Below are 20065 nucleotides of genomic sequence, written 5' to 3'. Positions count from 1 at the left end.
TATCTGTATGTATGTCTATGTACCACTTGCATGCCTGGTGCCCATGAAGGCTGGAAAAGGAGGTGAGAAGAGGGTATATGATACCCTTTGACTGGAGTTACAGATAGTTGTGAATTGCCATGTGGGTTCTGGGAATCAATTCTGGGTCTTCTGAAAGAACAGCCAGGGCTCTCAACCACTAAGTCATCTTCCCAGCCCCACTTCTTGACATTTAATTAGCAAATTTGCATACTGTCTCTCCCAGAATCCAAACTCAATGAGGACATAATATTTTTGTCTGCTTACTGTTTATTTGATCTCTATCCTAGAACTGTCACCTGGTATATTTATAATCAATAAATATCACTGGGTATATAAATATGTTCAAATTAGAGTTTAACCTGGAATATGAAGAAGCAGCTTTGCTGCATGTGTTAAATCAATAACTCTTGACATTATTATTATTCTCTAATTAAAGTTTATTTGAATTTGAAGACAATGCTACTATTTGTAATCTTAAAAAATATTAAGATAGATTACTGGGACATAACATTGGCGATTATGTTTATTACAAATCTTGAGTCAGCTGATGACCTTCCATAACTAGGAAATCAGCAAACAATTCCTGCATTAATACTCTGCTTTCATGTAACTACTTCTGAACTTATTGCTTTATTTTGCTCATGGCATCTGCCATGCCCCTAAAGTAGAAGTGCCCATCAGAATTCCTTCATTATACTCTGGTTTATTGTGAGGTCATGAACTCTGTGGGGACAGTGGAGGTATGGGAATGTCACTTAGCTATGTTAAAAAATGGGGAGTATAGAGAGAAGGGATGACAGACAGGAAGCTGAATGCAAGAACAGCAAGATCCTTCAGATGGGACACGTTATCTAGGATGGTGTCATTAATCCACTTCCCATTAAACTTGGAGCAGAAGTATCAAATACAAGTACATAATGATAATAATAATAATAATAATAATAATAATAATAATAATAAATAATAATAAGTAGTAGTAATAATAAACTAATATATGCAAGTAATGGACATGTGTCCACTTAACTATATTTCCAAATGTCTTTTTTATTTATTTAAGAAATTTTAAAATTAATTTTACATACCAACCACAGATCCCCCCTCATCCCTCCTCCTGCTCCCCTCCAGCCTTCCCCCACCCCCTGGCTCATTCCCCTCTCTCCTTCAAAAAGATAAGGCCTCCCATGGGGAGTCAGCAAAGCCTAATACATTCAGTTGAGGCAGTACCAAGCCCCTCCCCTCTGCATCAAGGCTGAGCAAGGTGTCCCACCATAGATAATGGGAAAGGCAGCTCATTCACCCGGGATAGATCCTGATCCCACTGCCAGGGGCCCCTCAAACAGACCAATCTATACAACTGTCTCCTGTATGCAGGTATGCAGAGGGCCTAGTCTGGTCCCATGCAGGTTCCACAGCTGTTGGTCTACGGTTGTCTCTGTAGATTTCCCAGTCATGATCTTGACCCCCTCCGCTGCCCCACCCTTTGCTCATATAATCCCTCTTTAATTGGACTCCTGGAGCTCCCCTGGTGGTTGGCTGTGGATCTCTGCATCTGCTTCCATCAGTTACTGGATGAAGGCTCTATGATGACAGTTAGGGTATTCACCAGTCTGATTACCTGGGTAGGCCAGTTAAGAGGGACACATGGATCCCCTTGGAAAGAGGAAACAGATGAGGTCTCCATGAGTAAACTGGGGACAATAGAAGGGAGGGGATGGGTGATGAGAACATGAGGGAACAGGGTGGTAAAGCTGAGGGAAGGATGAAGTTGGAGAGCAATGGAAGAGATATCTTGATAGAGGGAGACATTATGGAGTTAAGGATAAACTTGGTGCTAGGGAAATTCCCAGGAATCCACAAAGATGACCCCAGATTAGACTACTAGCAATAGTGGAGAGGGTGTGCAAATGTCATTTTAATGTGAGTGCTACCCAGAGGATCCCAAGCCTTTGCATGATATCTGTTGAGGAATTTTGATTTATAGATGACATTTTACTCCCTAGTTCAAGGTTATTATCTTCTAATCATGAGCATAGTTTTAAAATTAGACAATCTACTATATTAGAAAATAATTCTCTGAAAGAGGAAACAATGATGTACTCTGGGGCGGGGAAAGAAACTATTACAGAAAATAATATGAAGATTCTCAAGAAAGTAGAAATAGTTACTATATAATCCAGTAATCTCTTTTCTAGGTGTATACCCACAAAGAGATGACATCACATTCCTATAAAGCATTCCCATGTTCAATGCAACTTTTTTTCCAGCTCAGCTAACAACCTTGATGTCCATTGAGGGATGCATAAAGAAAAAGCAGAATGAAGTACAAAAGAAATATTATTCATCCCTTTAATAGGGATGTTGCCATTTGATAGACTATGGGTGGAGCCAGAGGACACTGCATTAAGTAAAATAGGCCAGGACACTGTGAACAAATATCACGTGATCTCATTTGTGTTTGAATTATAAGTTAATGAGAGATCAGTACATATAGATAGGGAAGAAGGCTGTGGTCACTATGGTAATCTGGGAAGGAAGAAGGAAAGAAAAATGGCAGTGGCTAGAGGGTGCAAAGTAGCAGATATGCAAGACCAGTGCAGCTAGAGACTTAATGTATACCATGAGCTAAACCTTGGGATTCTGTCACAGAGTGGACTTTAGCAGTTTCTGACACACAAAGTATGTGAGATGAAAGGAGTGTTAGTCTCCTTCTTTATGATAATCATTTTACTTCTATATTGGTAGACTTCAGGTATAAAAATATTTAGTTTCTAAAGAAAAATTCTGATCTAGAAATATTCGCCTTCATTTTAAAATAAATTTATTTCTATTTTCAGCCATATTTCAATTTTATGACCCTAGTCTCATCCTCTTCAATCTAATTTCTTTCTGACTGGAATTTTATAAAGAAAATCATTTCAACTAGAGACTCTCAATGGTTATTTCCCAACTGAATTTGGGTGTTATTTCTAAACTTATTTTGAAAAATTTGTTTGAATCTGTCATGATGTTTTATGTCTTTTGAATTTTGAGTCACTGTCTGACTATGTAGCTCCTGCTGACCACCACTCAGGATCTTCCTTCTTCACCCTCCTAAGTGCTGGCTTTCACGTGTGTATTGTCACACCTAGTGAAGTGATGCTTTACTATTTTCATTTATGGCTAGAAATCTTTGAAGAGTTGATGACTGATAGACAAAATTTCTGTTGTAAAATTAATTGATAGGAAAATGAATTTTTGTTTCTTTATAATATAAAACCCAGTCAGTAGATTAACACATCAGTACATAATCAGTATGTATAACTTATCAAATGTACAAGTACACATTAGACTAATAATTTCTCTGGGTAAAATAGGATGATATCGCAATCTGAATGAGAAACAAAGCATGCTTTCTCCTGACTATTGCTCCCTCTTCCTCCATCTTTATCTCTCTTTCCCTCTCCCTATCTTCTTCTCCATTCTTCATCTCTTCTTGTCAGCGTCCAAAATGGCTCAAAAGAAATTTTAAAAAGCCATTGCCTCAGAAGGGATATCACTTTCTGAGATCTGACTTTGCTTTCCCCAAAGTGAATGGATTACTGATACCATAATTTCTTCCAGACGTGTTTGGGAACATCTCAACTAACAACATGCATATAAATTGCTTATGGGCCCATTCCCCAGTGTTTACTCCAACATAGATCGAGTATAGACAGGTCAGGCCTTGGTGCATGATTGATTATCCTGCCTCCCTCATCATCATAAGCACTTAGGTGCACCCTCCTTCCTTTTCCTTTCTTTCATTCCTGTCTTCCCCCAGCTGGAATCACAGACTGCTCTTCTTCAAACTTCAGTTTATCACTTCTGGAAGCTTCTCTGCTCTTCAGACCTTGGTGCCCTTGAACTTCCTGAACTCTTGGTGATTATTCAGAAATCGACCACACAGTCTTATCATATCTTCTGTGATTATTTTTGTTTTATGATAGTTAGATTTGGGTCTGGACTTAAATGACAGGCTGCTTTTGGTTATTGTTATTTTGTATGCAGGATTTTTGTCCCGGCAGGATGGGGGACAAGGAAGGTGGAGCAGATGAAGGTCAGATATCCACTGTGGCTTCATCCCAAGCTGCACATGTTTGCACATGATTTCCAAGTTTGAGGAATTATTTTCTACCACAATGATGGCTGGATATGCCTTCAACTTGACCATTTTAACTAAATTCTAGATTATGTCTTTTTCTATTAGAGTCTAATAATTTCTGGTTTACTAGGTGAAAAATCTGTTTCTTAAGCAGTTGTCTCCAGAGCTCACCATCAAAAACAAGCACACTAAAACCTAGATGTCATCTGCCTTGTTTCTGCCTTCTTCAGAAGTAAAGAATTTCCCAGAGTGCAAAGGGCTCCCTCAGATTACAAAATACTGTATTGTTGTTGGATTGAGGTTCCATTTGTGGTTTATGGGGACGCAGGTACCATGAGGTCTTGCATTTCTGAAATGAAACTCAAAGATAAAATATATCTTTCAAAGCTATTTGAGAGCTCCTCAGGTGAATCTGTGGGCAAGGGTGCTTGCTACCAAGCCTAATGACCTAAATTTAATACTTGGGTCTCACCCAGTGGAAAGAGAAAACTGATTCCCACAAGTTGTCCTTTGACTTCTAAACATGCCATGGCATATGCCTCCTAAATAAATAAATAAATAAATAAAATAAATTAAAAGTTATTTAAGCAAAAATGTCACATCATGGGACTACTTTTACTTTGGAAGGGGAGACTTTTATTTATTTATTTTTTAAGGATTTGTCCCAATGTTTCAGCTACCTTGCTCCTGAACAAAAGGGATCTACACAGGACTTAACTCATTAATATCCATTCAAATAAGCAGCATCTTTATTATTTTTTCTTCTTAGAAATGCTTTCTGGTTGTCAAAATAGAGATTCATTGTTCTAAAACCGAACCAAAACACAATCTCATTAAGTTCTTTAACATGCATTAGTTGATAAATCTGAAGTGTTGGGGAAAGAAATAATGACAATAATTTCATTCTGTTGTGTCCTGAACTCATTATTGGAAAATTTCTGATGGACAGTTTCCTGTTTGCTCTGGATTTACAAAATAGTGAGCCTGTGAGGGAAAACAAAATCCGAATTATGTTCTCAATTCACATCATGTCTACGGCCAATAAAGCCTTTTTCATCTTTAGCGTTGGACTTTGACCATTCACTCACCTTTGGTCAGGGGAGGTCTTCAAAACCTCCACATTGTCTTTGGTGTCTTGAGCCCTGTCCTATGTTCTCCTCAAGAGAAGGCGATTCTCCTCCAGCCTACCTGTTTAACCTCCCAGCCTTCAGTTCTATTATTTTCATGGGAATGGCACTTGTTTTAGATAGTTCTGAGAATTAATAACAACCTACAAAGCCACAGGCATGCCAAGGGCATTTAACAGTGCTCATCCTCTTCCTCTACCCACTGTGGGTGAGTCCACTAAATGGCACTTATTTAGGGTTAATTTTCCCCTTTATTATGAATGCATTTCTTTGCTTTGATCTTTGCACACTTTTATCAATTTACCTCTTTTTTCCAGTTCTTTTTCTGCCTTTTCACTTTTGGTTTTAAGATCTTCCTATCTACACATGTTTTTATTTCAGTCTTATATTCTTTAGTTTTAATAATTAGTATTTAGGTGCTGGAGAGATTTCTCAGTGGCCAAGAGCATTTATTGCTCTTGAAGAAGATGCAGGTTGAATTCTCAGCACCAACATTGTGGCTCACAACCATCTGTCACTAGTTCCTGGGGAATCCAGCACCCTTTTCTGACCTCCCTGGGCACCAGACACACAAATGGTACACATATATATGTTTAGGCAAAGTATTCATATACATAAATAAAACTAAAAATTAAAAAAAATAACATTTAGTTAGAAATTATTGAGATTAGTGGTATGTGGAAGAACTTCATGGTGCAGAGGAAGAAACATTTTGATTTTATAAATATTGTATTATGTTCCAAATTGAGCATGAACTGGTCCTTTGGTCAGTTTCCAGATCTCTGGTAAGTAAATCTTACCAATGTAAAATAAAGTTGATTCACTCTCCTGTGTTTTGTTGTTGCCTTGGGAAAGTGAAAACTTGTGGCATTAATGTTATAAAAATGAAAATCTCCAAAACTAACTCTTCTTGAGTTCAAAATGTACCACGCTATATGACCATTTATCTGTACTCATGCCGATGAACTCTAACCAGTAGCTTAATGAAAGGCCACCATGTTGTCTTCTGTTTTTATAGGTTGCCCTTGCTTGTTGCAGTTAACCTGGCATCTTGCTTCTGGAATAGCAAATCTATGCAAGGAAACTCACACAAAGAATAGTGATCTTTCACTGAGTTCTTTTCTTTTTAACATTGATTTATTTAATTTGAAAGTGTTATGCAGGAGTATTATATTTACATTGTTTTATCCTACACTTTCTTCTCCCCAGTTCTTCCCATAGATTCCCCACTCCCTCTCAACTTCATGATCTCTTCTTCTTTATCATTGTTTTATATATATACATACATATATTATATATATATATATATGTGTGTGTGTATACACACACATACACTCACACTCTCACACTCTTCTGAGTCCATTTAGATACATCTATATTTATATATACACAAGCATACACATATATATACACACATGTACACACACACACATACACACACACATACACACACACACACACCCTTCTGAGTCTGTTTAGTATTTTTTATATGTATGTGTTTAGAGCTGACCACTTGGGTTTGGATAACCCAGCAGGCGACTCGTCCCTGGAGAAGACTGATTCTCTCTCTCTTAGCAGTCATGAATAGCATTAGCTCTTCATCTAGGGGTGGGGCCTCGTGAGATTTTCCCCCATCCACATTGGGATGTTAGCTCATGTTGTTATTATGTAGGTCTTGCATTGAGTTATTAACCTGAATATTTAAAGCCACTCCTTTAATTTTTTGTTTATTTTCCTAAGTTTCAAGAAAAGCATTCATGCAGTGTCAGAGCAATACAGAACGAATACTTTGTAAAAATTGTCATTTGTTTTTACTTCGTTGGTTGCCTTGGGCTTTCAGTGGTGTTTCTCAGAGTCCTAGTAGGATTCCTAAGCTCTTTTAGTGCCCTAGTTAGAAGGCAGATAACAAAGCTTTACAACTGTGCGAGAACTTTCTACTAAGTAATTCAGAGAGGTGAGAATCATCATGAAGGCTTGAGGAGAAACCACAGGGCTGGGAAGCACACTTAGCCTGCAAGGGCTCTTCCTGAGCTCTTGCCCCTGCTCACCAACCCACACATGCTCAGGGCTAAATTGGATGCCTGTTTCCTTATTGTGTTCCCAGTAGCTGCTGGTTCCCTTTGAAGGGCAGCTCTGAACAACTGCATACATAAAGATACATAGTTTTTGTTTTTCCAAAAAGTAGAGAGAGCTGTGAAGCAGTGTCCTAGTACCCATGGACGTGGGCACAAAACTGGAACTGTGATGTGTAGACCACGGTAGACCACTGTCGACTCAGAGATAGCACACTTTTCCCTAATGTCCTTTCCTGAAACACTCTCCCAAAACACTTTATGATCGTTATACTTAATTCTTTGCATAAAGACTTAAAGTTTATAACTAAATATGTAACAATGGATTTGAATATAGTTTTTCTTCCAGATAAATGGACAGACGTTTTAAAATAATCTTTAAAATGTATGAATAGGTTTACATAATAATTAATGAAGAAATTACTAGTCTAAATGGTGAAAGCAAGTTTTGGGTTTTTTTGGGTATGCATCATTAATTTATGTATTTAATTGGACATGCCCTACATACATATCCAGAACCATCTCCCTAATTGACTGAAGGGCTGGCTGCCTAGGGCCATCACGGTTTCAAGAGGGCAATTGTTTTTGTCATTTCTCTATGCCTGGCCTGCCTGGAACTTAGCAGACAGCTGTAATTATTGTTAATTGCTGTAGAGACTTACTATGTGGCAGGCACAGCAGTAAGCTTCCCAGTTACTGATGAGTATTTGCTGAGAGATGAAGAGAGAAATGCCCATTCATTGCCTCCAGCTTCCTCTGCTCCCCACAAGAAAGTCTCTTACTTAGCGAGAGTAGGAGCCTGGATATTTATGGTGATTTCATTATTTTTTCCTCATGGGTAGATTTTGATAATATTCCTAACAACCCTTTGCATTAAATATGAAAATTGAGTTGATAATCTTAACTAGGGCTTTCTGGAAGGAGTTGAGATTTAATCATAGTTTAGTAAGTTTATAGCAATTCCAATCCAAATAGATATCTTGGCAATCTCTCTTTGATGCCGTATCTGGATACTAGGTACAATTTGTAACAATATTATAATATAAATTCACTCAAGAACTATTTAAAAGAATCTCCATTCAACCTAATATCGTTATCATTTGGAGAACGTATTACCGGTTTTAATCTGCTAGTCATTAAACTTCTTTAAAGATTGATTTCATGCACCATTAGAATGCATTTGCCATTTATAAAATATTAAGCTCACAACACCCAAGAATTATATCTGCTTGTTCTTTTTATTATAAAAATTGACCTGAATAAATAAATAAATAAATTATAAAAGTTGACCTGAAAAAATAAATCTATTACAGGTATATGTTTAGCCTGATTAAATTAAAATGGCAAACTGTTATGGATTTAATAGCACATGTATTGTACATCTTTTTCTAATAAATTATATAATTATTCAAACCAGAATGAAGGCCATGCTGCTGAAATGCCTTCACTTACCAATACTTTAAATATACAGACATATAGAGAAAGTCACACACATATGCATGCCTTTTATTTGTGGGCTTGTGGGCTTTTTTTTTTTTTTTTTAAATAGCTTCTGTGTTCTTACCTCTCTTCCATCTTGTACCTCCTGTTTCCTCTCCATGTCTCTTGATGTCTCCTGCATGCACGCCTCGATTCTTTCTCCTCTTCCTTTCTTTCCCTGGAAATCCCATCTATACCTCCTACCTAGCTATAGGTTGTTCAGCTTATTACACCAATCACAGCAAATACATCTTCACACAGTATACAAATATCCCACAATAATGAACCACTGTGCTTGGCTCAGAAACTATGTCTTCTGATTGCCCTAATTAGTGGTGAAGATGGTAAAAATCCAATGAATACCATTTTGATATATTTTAACATAGGAGAATGATACATATGAAACTCATTATTTTTGTTTTATTCTTTGATAGCTTCATATGTGTATGTAATGAATTTTATTTGTTTTCAACCTCCATACTCTTTCTCATTCCTCTCCCCTCTCTCACTGAAACCTTCTTCCCAACAAGTCTCTTTCCTATTTTCATGTGTGTACATGTGTGTGTGTGTATGTGTGTGTGTGTGTGTGTGTGTGTGTGTGTGTGTGTGTGTGTGTGTGAGACTTACTAGGCATAAATGAGTTTAATTATGGTTGTTGCTTGAGCATGAGTTGGGGTTATTTATTGATGCATGGGCAACTTATCAGTGTTATACCATTGCGGGAAAATGATGCTGTTCCCTAATCAGTCATTAACCACCAATAACCTTTAGCGGAGGGGTGGGACCTCATGAGCTCCTCTTATCCATGATGAAATGCTGACTGGCCAAATCTTGTTCAGGTCTTATGTAGGTAACCATACTGCAGTGAGTCCCTGAATGCAATGTCTATATCATGTCTTTTATCATTTAAATTTTTATTAATTGCAGAATTACATATATGACTACTATATAAATATATAGTAATATAAATATCATTTCAACCCCTCCATTAATCCCTTTCTAATGCCTCCTGTGTCCCTGCTCCACTCTGACCCCAACACGTAAGAATAAGGGTCCTGAACTGTGAGGTATTGAAGGGGAAGATCAGGGATGAGAAAAATAAAGAAGACAGAAAGCTGGAATCAAGAGGTCTGCATGAGCAGATGACTCCTACTTGAAGCTTATGAAGAAGTACAGTGTCTTATACACGGTTTGCAGTGGGGAATGGGACAGAGTCAGCAGAAAGCTGTTACACAATGGAATGGAGTCAGCAGGAAACTAATCAAGTAATATTGCACAACGGGATCACAGGATTTCTCAAGTGTGTCATTGACCAAGCACGCAGCAGCCTGGGGACTGATAGCAACAGCCTTTTAGTTGGGGGAAAGAGTTAGGTTCCCAGGTACCAAAAACCTTAACCCTTCAAGGCCCTGGTTCCTGTAACATGAATCTTAAAAGGTCTTATTAATAAAAACAAATCCGGAGGCAGATTAGTTATAACTTTTTAACTTTTTTAAAATTTTATTAGACATAAAAAGGGGAAATTTTATTTGTGCTGAAATGTGGTGATATTTTATTTGTATGTTAATAAATAAAGTTTGCCTGGAGATCAGAGGAAATAGCAAGCCATTTAAGTAAACACAAAAGTCAGGCAATGTTAGCACACACCCTTAATCCGATCACTTGGCAGGCAGGGTCTCTGTGTGTTCAAGGCCACACTAGGGAACGGAGCCAAGCTTTGTGACACATGCCTTTAATCTCAGTACCAATCACAGAGGTCTGGAGGTCTGTACAGACAGGCAGTGACAAGGAAGTGAGGTAGCTGGGCTAAGAGCCAATGAGAGGTCAGAACAGCAAGGCAATAAAAGCCTAGGTAGACAGGAAGTCATGACACTTGGAAGCTGTGGTGTGGGGAGGTACGATTAGCTGGTGGCTATTCCTATTTCCCTGATCTCTAAGGCTTTCACCCCTATATTTGGCTCCATGTTTTTTTTTAATAAGACTGCTTAGAAATTCGTCTATAGGCTCCAGACTCATATCACAACTTATCAAGTCTGCTCCTGAGCAAGGACACAGAACTAGTGTTCCTTTTGTCCTTTCATCTGGGCCTCTGAGAAAGCTTTGGATTGGCCTACCCCCAACCCCACTTCTTCTCGAATTTATGATTTTTCTATAATTGTGATTGGTTTACACACGTACACACACACACACACACACACACACACACACGCACACGCACACCCACACCCACACCCACCATTTAGTGTTGCTCATGTGTGCATGTGTTTATGGTTGACCACAGGATTATATAACCTATCAGAGGGGCTTGTCCCTGAAGAAGACTGATCTCCCTCTTTTGACAGCCATCCATGGCCTATAGGTCTTCACCTAGGGGTGGGACCTTGTGAAATTTCCCCATCTGTATTGGCATGTGGACTGGAATTATCATTTATGCAGGTCTTATTTAGACAACTATATTGTTCTATGTGTCAGCTTCTCTGATATGTCTGCGTATGCTACACTACGTAGCAGGATATGTCCTGGTCTTCTGGCTCTTACAATTGTTCTGTCCCCTCTTCTGGAGATCCCTGAGCCTTAGGTGTAGGGGTTGTGTTATACACATACCAGACGAGATAAGGCATCCCATGGTGTGTTTATACAGCTCTTAAATCCTTTCTGCCTCCTCTTCCACGATGTCCCTTGAGTGATGGAGAGGGTAATATAAAAGTAGAGTCAATAATCCCGCCTTCACTTATTAAATTCTTTTTATTTTCTCAGTTTTTTAATAACCATGTTTTTTTGTTAAGAGTATAGTAATTTTTATTTCATTTATTTTGTTTTACCACAGCATCTATAATAGAGTAATAGAAATATTAAAAACAAAATTAACTGGCATTTTGAGAACTCCTGGGAGAAGGGGAGTCAATTTCCTTTAATGGTGTGATTCCTGGTAGGTAGACCACACTCAAGAATAGTAGGAGAGCACATGTTGGACTTGATGAGTTAAAACAAACAAACAAACAACAAAACAGAAGAAAACTCAAAGTTGGGTTGGAGGAAGGAGTTGGGGAAGGGTATGTGTGATTTATGATCAAAACAAATTGCATGGAATTTTTATAGAATTAATAAAAACATTACTTAAAGAAACATAGTTAACTGCACGATAAACTGATTTTTAAATTAATTTCCTTAATTCCTAAGATTTGGACTAATCTAGAGATTGTGTGTACTGTCGCCACTCAAGTTTCACAGAGCACTGAAGACATTTTGTTTTACTGGCAGTGCTGGAAGTCACTTGGGTTTGGGCAGAGTATTTGGAGGTTAACCTGAGGAATCTGTGTGTGTTCCTGTGCAGCACCCGTTCTTCCTGGAGCTTACCAGCAGAGTCATTCCCAAGGTTATGGGTACATGCACCAGACCAGCGTGTCATCCATGAGGTCAATGCAGCATTCACCAAATCTAGTAAGTGATGATTTCAAACCTTCTTGCAATCTGGGAGTATAGCTTGGTGGTAGAGGGTTTGCCTCGAATGTAAGGTTCAGAGCTCAACCCCTAGCACTGGAAAAACAAAAAAAGAACCCAACACATTATTATCTGTGTAGTTCTTTTAGTGGAAAAAAAAAAACATTACAGAGGAAAGGTGATGAGAAACCATGACATTAATAAACATCTTCAAACAATAAAACCAACAAGACATCTACCAGTAGGAGATCCTTTTGATGTTACTTTTATGTTACTGTGATAAATCACCATGACCAAAAACAACTTACAGAAGGAAGAGAGTATTTGAGCTTGTTTTCCAGAGGTATAAGAGCCCATGCCCAGGGCAAGGAGGCATGGTGGCAAGAGCAAGAAGGTAAGAGGTCACATATCAACTGTCAGAACAAAGCAAAAAAGTAATCTGGAACTAGGGCAAGTCTATATTCTCTCAAAGTCAACCGTCAGTGACATATTTTTGCTAGCAAGGCCATACCTCTTAAACTTTGCCACAGTTGGAGATCAAATATTCAAATACCTTAGCCTATGGAGAACATTTCTCATTCCAACCACGATTGGAGAGATCTAGCTATGCTCTTCATCCAGGACTAAGAAGTTGCAGGTATGTGATAATTATGTCAAAGACCTAATCTTCATGTTCATCATAATGGCCTCAGAAGTCTAATGGACGTTGGCAAAATAGCTGATGGAAACTTAAATGTTCTGAACACAAAGAAATAGTAAATAGATATTCCAGTTACTCTGATCTGACAGACATTGTAGCCAGGTATTGAAATACGATGCTATACCCCCAAATCTGTACAATTACTGCATGCAACCACTGCATGTCAATTAAAAGTCAATGAATAACAGTATCCATCAAACATCCCTGTTAGAAGTCTTAGAGTACTCATTATTCAGTTTGAAGTTCAGAATGATACTTGCTTTGTGGTCATACTCGGTGTTTCATACTGAAATTGCTTCTCACAGTACTTAGAAGTAGGTGATGTTCTGTAAGACAGCCAAGTGCTTTTAGGTCCATTGTGTATCAGCCAGTTTCTTCAGTCTCCTTAATCTATGAATATTTTTGGCTTTGAGATTTACTGATTATTAATATTAGATGAACTCAGCCTTGAACTAAAACAAATATAAAAACACAATTTAAATTTTTTCACTATAACAAAATTTTCTTTATATGTACATCAAAAATCAGAACATTTCTGTAGGAAATTTATGACACTGTGATCTGAAATATGTAAAATTTAAGTAAGTAAATTATTTCTTTTATATATTTTTAAGTGGGAACAAAAATTCTTTGTACTTATTTAGCAAAAGTTCATTTTCTATGCAAGGGGGAGGAGCCATTGGCAGAAAACCAGTGGACAAAGGGCCTGCTGTTAATGGGGTTAATCTCCTAAAGAATGAGGGAACAGGAGGAAATCTGCATTCTCTAAGGCTTCTGGGATTATCTGCTCATGGGACCTGGTGTTACTCTTTCAAAGTCTACTTTTAGACAAGCACACCTTTATTTATTGTATCTCATTGTTGTCTTTTTAAGTTAAGCTATTGTGCCATCTTTTGGGATCTTTGCTTTGATCTTAAATATGTTTCCTTGAGATGAACAAAGTTGAGATCTCTAGAATTAGGTGGGACACCTGGTTTACAACTACCCAGAGATAGCAATGCCGTCAAGCCTTCATACTTACTGTGTGTGGTGGTTTATTGGGACCCAGACTTGTAACTGTGACTAGTGTGGAATACAACACCCAATCACTTCTTCCTTTCTCAGAGGACCTACCGAGCCATGTATGACTACAGTGCCCAGGATGAAGATGAGGTCTCTTTCCGAGATGGTGACTACATTGTCAACGTGCAGCCCATTGATGACGGCTGGATGTATGGCACCGTGCAGAGAACCGGGAGAACGGGCATGCTCCCGGCAAATTATATTGAGTTTGTGAATTAATTCTTTCTCCTTGCCCTTTGAGCTTTATTCTGATGTATTCTACACCCAGTCTTTTTAAAAGATAGAAGATACTTTTCAGATAACTTGGCAATTATTTTACAACAACGTATCCTTACTTTGACAATTAGACACACAGGTACCAGGAAAAGGGAATGACTTTTGGGCTGGAAACAGCAGCATCCATAGTAATTCCTGTAAACAAAACCATTAGGTCTGGAGACCTGGTGCTGCTAATTGTGTTTGTGGTTTCATTTAATTGGCTATTCAACCCTCCTGGGACATGTATTTTTGTAGACTTTAATAGAGATGTTGATTGTCCCTTAAATGTAACAAGTGTATGAAACTTCTTAGCTGTCACTTGGAATCATCTGAAGCCAATTCTCATAGTCCAGCAACACAGCCAATAATCTAAAAACTGTTCAACTTTTGAAACGTTGGGTAATTTTCAATTCAGATGAGAATTGCCTAGTATAATAAATGGAAACAGTGGCGGAATGAGTCTGATTAAAATCATATTGACTGTAGCCTTAGGGAGCAGGCAGGAAACTTGCCCTTTTCCTAGGCTCACCAGGATCTAGTTATTTCTCATGTGTTTCATGGTATAGCCTATCTCCATTTACGTTCTGTGGAGCAGAGCATGTGCTCAGGTCCTCAGAATATCAGGACCAGGTAACTTCATAGCTACTCTGCAAAGGGCAAAGTCAATGTCATCTGTATTATTTCCCTAGTAGCCTCTATCCTGTTGCATGTCTCGTGGGCTTAAGCTTCTGTAACATGGCAGCTGCTTGCCCATCCTTGTTATAAAAGTCAGCAGTGTGGCTGATCTCTCCCTGCCCTTCCTTCTAGCTGTCAGCTCACCAGAAAACATTTTGAAAAGTTGCTTGAGACTTTCTCGCTGTATTAAACTCTAGTTTTGAAAGACTCATGCCTTAGGAAATACACATATACTCTAGTAAATAGGAAATTTATGTATTTACTGGATAGCTTTCACTCACTTAATACCACCATTGATTTGAAAGTGAAGTGAATTCAACAGCATCCCATGTAAGGGGGAATGGACTATTCAGTATACTGGGAGAAAACCAAAATACAAAACAGTAAGCAGAAGTTTGCTCCACAGTTAGATGACTTGGTCTTATATTTTGGCAATTGGTCTTCAGACTCTGGGATGGAAATATAGCCACTAAGTATCATAAAAAGGATTCCTTTTCCCACCCTGCTTTTTCTTTTCTAAATCACCTTTGGGATTAGATAAGAAAGTCAGCAGTGATCAGATCAGCAGATGATTTACTAAGAAGGAAATAGGTGTCTTGTGTTGAGTGAGTGTGCAGGGTTTTCATAGTGTCACAGCCCCAAGTAGAACCATTACTATTGTGTCTTCAATTTGCTCTGCAGTCTGCAGTCGAAGTTAGTGGATGTTGATGTTTATCACAACTCTGTTTTTCTCATGGTGCCTCTTACTGTGACTTGAAGCAGGGTGGTATTTGTGTGAGATCTGAAACTGAAGAAAGCAGAGTCACAAAACTGTAAGATGACACTGCGATTGTGGGAACTATCTACACAATATGTTCAAGGAAATTAACAAAGCACCCACCAGTGAAAAACATTTGAATGAAATGTTTGTGAGGCCAAAGCTCCAAGTTGGTTCATTTAAACCTTTGAAAAGTGAGCCCGTACTCTGGAAAATCAGTAGTTTTGTTAGATTTGCCTTAAAGAAAAGTTTTATTACACTGAGCTGTGTTTCTGTGACACTGATAGAAAACTGAAAAAAAAATAACTAGAGATTTTCCTGGAAAGGGTTTTATAGACTTGTAAATAAACAGCTTACCTAATTTCCTGTCATTTAAATAGCCAGTCATGATTAACCTTCCTGTTTTCATGTCTTGAACACACACCTACAAAGACAAACTGCACTTGCAGTGATTTTGCAAAAATCTTTACACTAATAACAAGGGTGATAAGCTGGCTCCTTTATGTTATGTGTCTTTATGCTTTCCCAGGCAGACCATGTGTGTGTGTGTGCTTGTGATTATTAAAACAAAAGAGTAGTTGTTGATTAAAACTTCAGGCTAAGTGCAGGGCAGGTATGATTTTTGGTAATAGTGTGTGTGCAGGAAGCTCAACAGAAGTCGACTTTGAAATAATGCTTAACATCAGCTAGTCCTCACAAAGTAGCAGCTCAGTGGTCCATGTTCTTGCCACTCATTCATTTCAAAGTCAGACTTGAATGTGAAAGTCAGTACTTATTTGGGAAATCCGTGTCCTAAATGTTGAGCCTTACGTAATGTTTGCATAGCAAGATTTTTCTGTTTTAAGTCCTTCAGAATTAAGATCTGATCTGGATTCAATAAAGGGCAGTTTTTTTTTTTTTTCCAATACCGACTGAGGCAGAACAAGACATTGCATGCTCTTGAGGTCATGCATTGATAGACTTGACACTGTTACTAGCACTTGTAAGGATGTTACCCATCTCATCAGAAAATCTGAGCATAGATGTGTCATACCTAGATGCCATCTTTTGGAGCATCATTTTAAAAAATGCTATATTCTTAACACACTTTCCACATTCCCCCCTCCCTTGCTGTTTGGCAGCCAGTATCTCACATGTAACAGCTATGGATAAATTTGAAAACAAGTCCATTAGAAATCAGGTTAAAGGAACCTAAACGCCAGACACAGAGATAATGCATCTGTTCCTAAATGTGATGGTTTCTCAAGCCTGACGGAAGCACAAGAAGCCGCCTGATACACTTCTCCAAGTCTCTGAAGATAAATGTATTTGGTTCATGTTCCTCTTGAGAAAAGTTTAGCAACAAAATGTAATGCCTTCGTTGTAAGCTTTTGTAGTAGATTTAAAAAAAAACATATTTCTTGTTCTCTGGAGAACTTTCTATTTCTAACCTGTGACAAAATGAATACTTCGTGTCTTCATTGTGTTTGCACATCTGCAGCACACCCAGTTTGAAATTTTGATCTGGTTGTCATTCTCCATGGAGTCCCTGCATCTTCCCATGTCTCTCAGCCTCCACAGAGCACCCAGGAATGTCTAAGCACAATTTCCACAAGCACCTTGTGTGGGGATGGGTGAGATTATGATAGTCCCTCCCTTGTCAAGGCCCTTTATTTGAAGATGTTGAAGATGTCATTTGGCCAGTTTTACTGTAGTCTTTCATTCTAGGTCCTCTCTGTGCTGGGGTTAATAACACTCTAAGAATGCTGGGAAAATCTTTTCCACAAATGAGAGCAAGGGACACACCCAGTTTTCAGGTTCCTCCACCTCTAGTGGAATACTTTCAGTGAAATGATAAAGAAAATAAGTGTGATCTTTAATAACACAGCCCTATATACAGTGGATATAGTTTATACTAATGTTATAATATAGATATATACAAAATAGGTGCCTTTTGATTATACTTGTTTATCATTATGGTCTTGGAAAGGAAAGCAAGCAAGCAAGCTTCTGCATATTCTATTACAATATTTTATGATACATGATTGATATTTTTGTGGTGAGAATTGAGATGCCCCTACCTGAAAGATGTCACAGCTGGTTGTATATTCCTCCTAAAGGTTTAGAACTTTAGACAATATTGACTTCTTCCATTTTCTGAAAAGTTGGGATTTTTTCTTGTGGATTTATATGTAGTTGAGATATATAAGCATTAAGTTTGGGGTTTAAAATACTTATGGTGAGATAGATTAGTTATATTATGAGGCTGAATTCACTGAGTAAGATGAGCTTTGTGGCCTGATTATGTTTATATTTTAACTGTTTGCCTTTGATAATCTGAATGTGGCTACATTTGCACTTGTATGGGGTAACACAACATGGTGATAAAGCTTCAGTTAGGTAGGAAGCTATGTAAACTAATTTAAGATGCTAAAATGAAAAGCTCTCTGAAGTATTCTGTGCCCTGTAGGGCCCTTTTCCAGGCAAGTAGCTGTCAATAACTAATGATCAAAAAAAGTTAAGACATTGTGGGAAACTTCTATGGTCATCATTCCAGGATGCATAAGACTACTAGAATCCTTGAGCCTAGAAGGCTCCCTGGGCAAATGTCCTTCCCAACTGTCTGTGACTTCAGTATATCCACAGGACTCCATATGTTTACTGCGTCTGATATGTGGTATCCTGTTTGCATAGCATACATGTCGCTGTTGTCAACTATTGTTAAAGATAGTTTCCTTTAAAGGAAGGAGAGAAAAACTGCATTGCAACCTTCTTCCTTCATGTCCATACAATGAATTGCTAAGAATTTTGGAAGTAGCAACAAGTGTGTAACAGGCATGATATTTGTGGAACTGTTGGCTTTTGACCTGTGATAAAAACAGAAATTTGAATGATGTAGCTTGGCTTCTGTTTGCTTTGAAATATGCACAATTGTGGTTGGTGATTAATTTGTAAAGCTGTACTAACTTTGAGAACATAATGATTGTGAAAGAACCAGTAAACGTTTTTTTCAATGGGAGGGGAATCACAGAATGATTTAAGGTTATTAGTATAATTTGGCTTTTGTTATGCAAATTGTTAACACCAGCTATTAAAATATATTTTAGTAGAAATGTTTTAATTCATGTTTTTTTCCTCTACACTGTGAATCTTGAAGCCTTGGTGGACCAGAGACACATTGTGATGTCCAAAGGACTAACCTATGCAAATGAGTTCACATCTTATTGATGCCACAGTAAACATGTGCTAAGGAATTATTTCTCTGCATAACATGCAGCAGTATTGGAATAGCACAGGAAGCCTGGCCTCCCATGCATTACACTGTAGTCACTCACAATCCCTTCAAGGCCACCCAAACCATTAGCATTTGTGGGAATCCGATTGGTATCTATTGAAGCTACTTTAATGATACCGGCAGGAAGATGACAGACAGGCATCTTGGCTGTGGCTTTCATAGAACTATGTTCTCACATATTCTCTCTTTGGGGTCTTGGTATTCTGTGTCCTCTATCTGTATTTGTAAAGCATTTATGATTCATTAATTTCCTATCAACACATTTGGTTTGCTTAAATAAATACAGGATGTAACAAAATTGTTCTACTTCTTGGCTGTCACCGTGGTTTCTCGGAGCACAGGTCACTGGGTGCAGGCAGTGCATTGTGAGTTCCTTATAATGACTCCCATCCAGTCACATTAAAGATGTATGAAGGCATAGTGCATTCATTTAAAAAAGCTGGGCAGAGTGTGTTTTCCTTCTTTTTTGTGTGTTTTCCTTCTTCAAACCAACACAGTTTTAAGTAATAATAATATGCTTTTTAAACCCACAGTCTTTCTGATTTTATACCAAAGTATTGCTGTGATGCATCCTGGTACTTAACTTTTTTCAAAACTAAAATCATCACTAGTTCAGTGTTAGTTTACTTGTAAGATGAAGGAAACAACTTGGAGGAGGCAAAGAGCACAGATGATATTCTGATTTTCCATCTAAGAATAACTCTTTATCATAGATCGTAATTGCTTCCTTTATCATAATTGAAAGCAAGCTAGCTCCTATTTTTACCCTCATCTACATTTCAATAAATTGGATCTTGGCTTTATTGTTTCATTTTGTAAATGTCTCTAGCATAATTCTTCCAAACTGTAAACTGAAAAACTTTGTAGACTGACAAATTTAAAACAGGTCAATCAAGAAGCTTTGCAAATGGCATTGCTCATTGAGTAAACACCTCTACCAAATCTTTGAATGTTCTGTTTTTTTATATTCTATAAGTATGAATTGAATATCTGGGGTATTATGAATCAAACATACTCATGATATTTGACATTATAAAATAAATAACACAAGTATCTGTTTACTTGAAGAATTTACTGTC

General features: G+C 37.9%; 1 protein-coding gene across 3 annotated transcripts in view; it reads left to right on the top strand.

Moving 5' to 3' along the window:
• Positions 1 to 19317, top strand: part of Nebl (nebulette) — a 359628-nt gene extending 340311 nt beyond the window's left edge. For all 3 annotated transcript variants that reach the window (XM_059263625.1, XM_059263624.1, XM_059263623.1), the window contains 2 exons: positions 12154 to 12260; positions 14065 to 19317. In XM_059263625.1, coding sequence (XP_059119608.1) covers positions 12154 to 12260; positions 14065 to 14241 — 284 coding nt within the window. In that variant the 3' untranslated portion in view covers positions 14242 to 19317. The remainder of the gene's footprint in view (positions 1 to 12153; positions 12261 to 14064) is intronic.
• The last annotated feature ends 748 nt before the right edge of the window (positions 19318 to 20065 follow it).

The sequence above is a fragment of the Peromyscus eremicus genome, chromosome 5 (genome assembly GCF_949786415.1).
Source record: "Peromyscus eremicus chromosome 5, PerEre_H2_v1, whole genome shotgun sequence".
Classification (NCBI taxonomy): domain Eukaryota; kingdom Metazoa; phylum Chordata; class Mammalia; order Rodentia; family Cricetidae; genus Peromyscus; species Peromyscus eremicus.
This window is presented reverse-complemented; position numbering and strand designations above follow the sequence as displayed.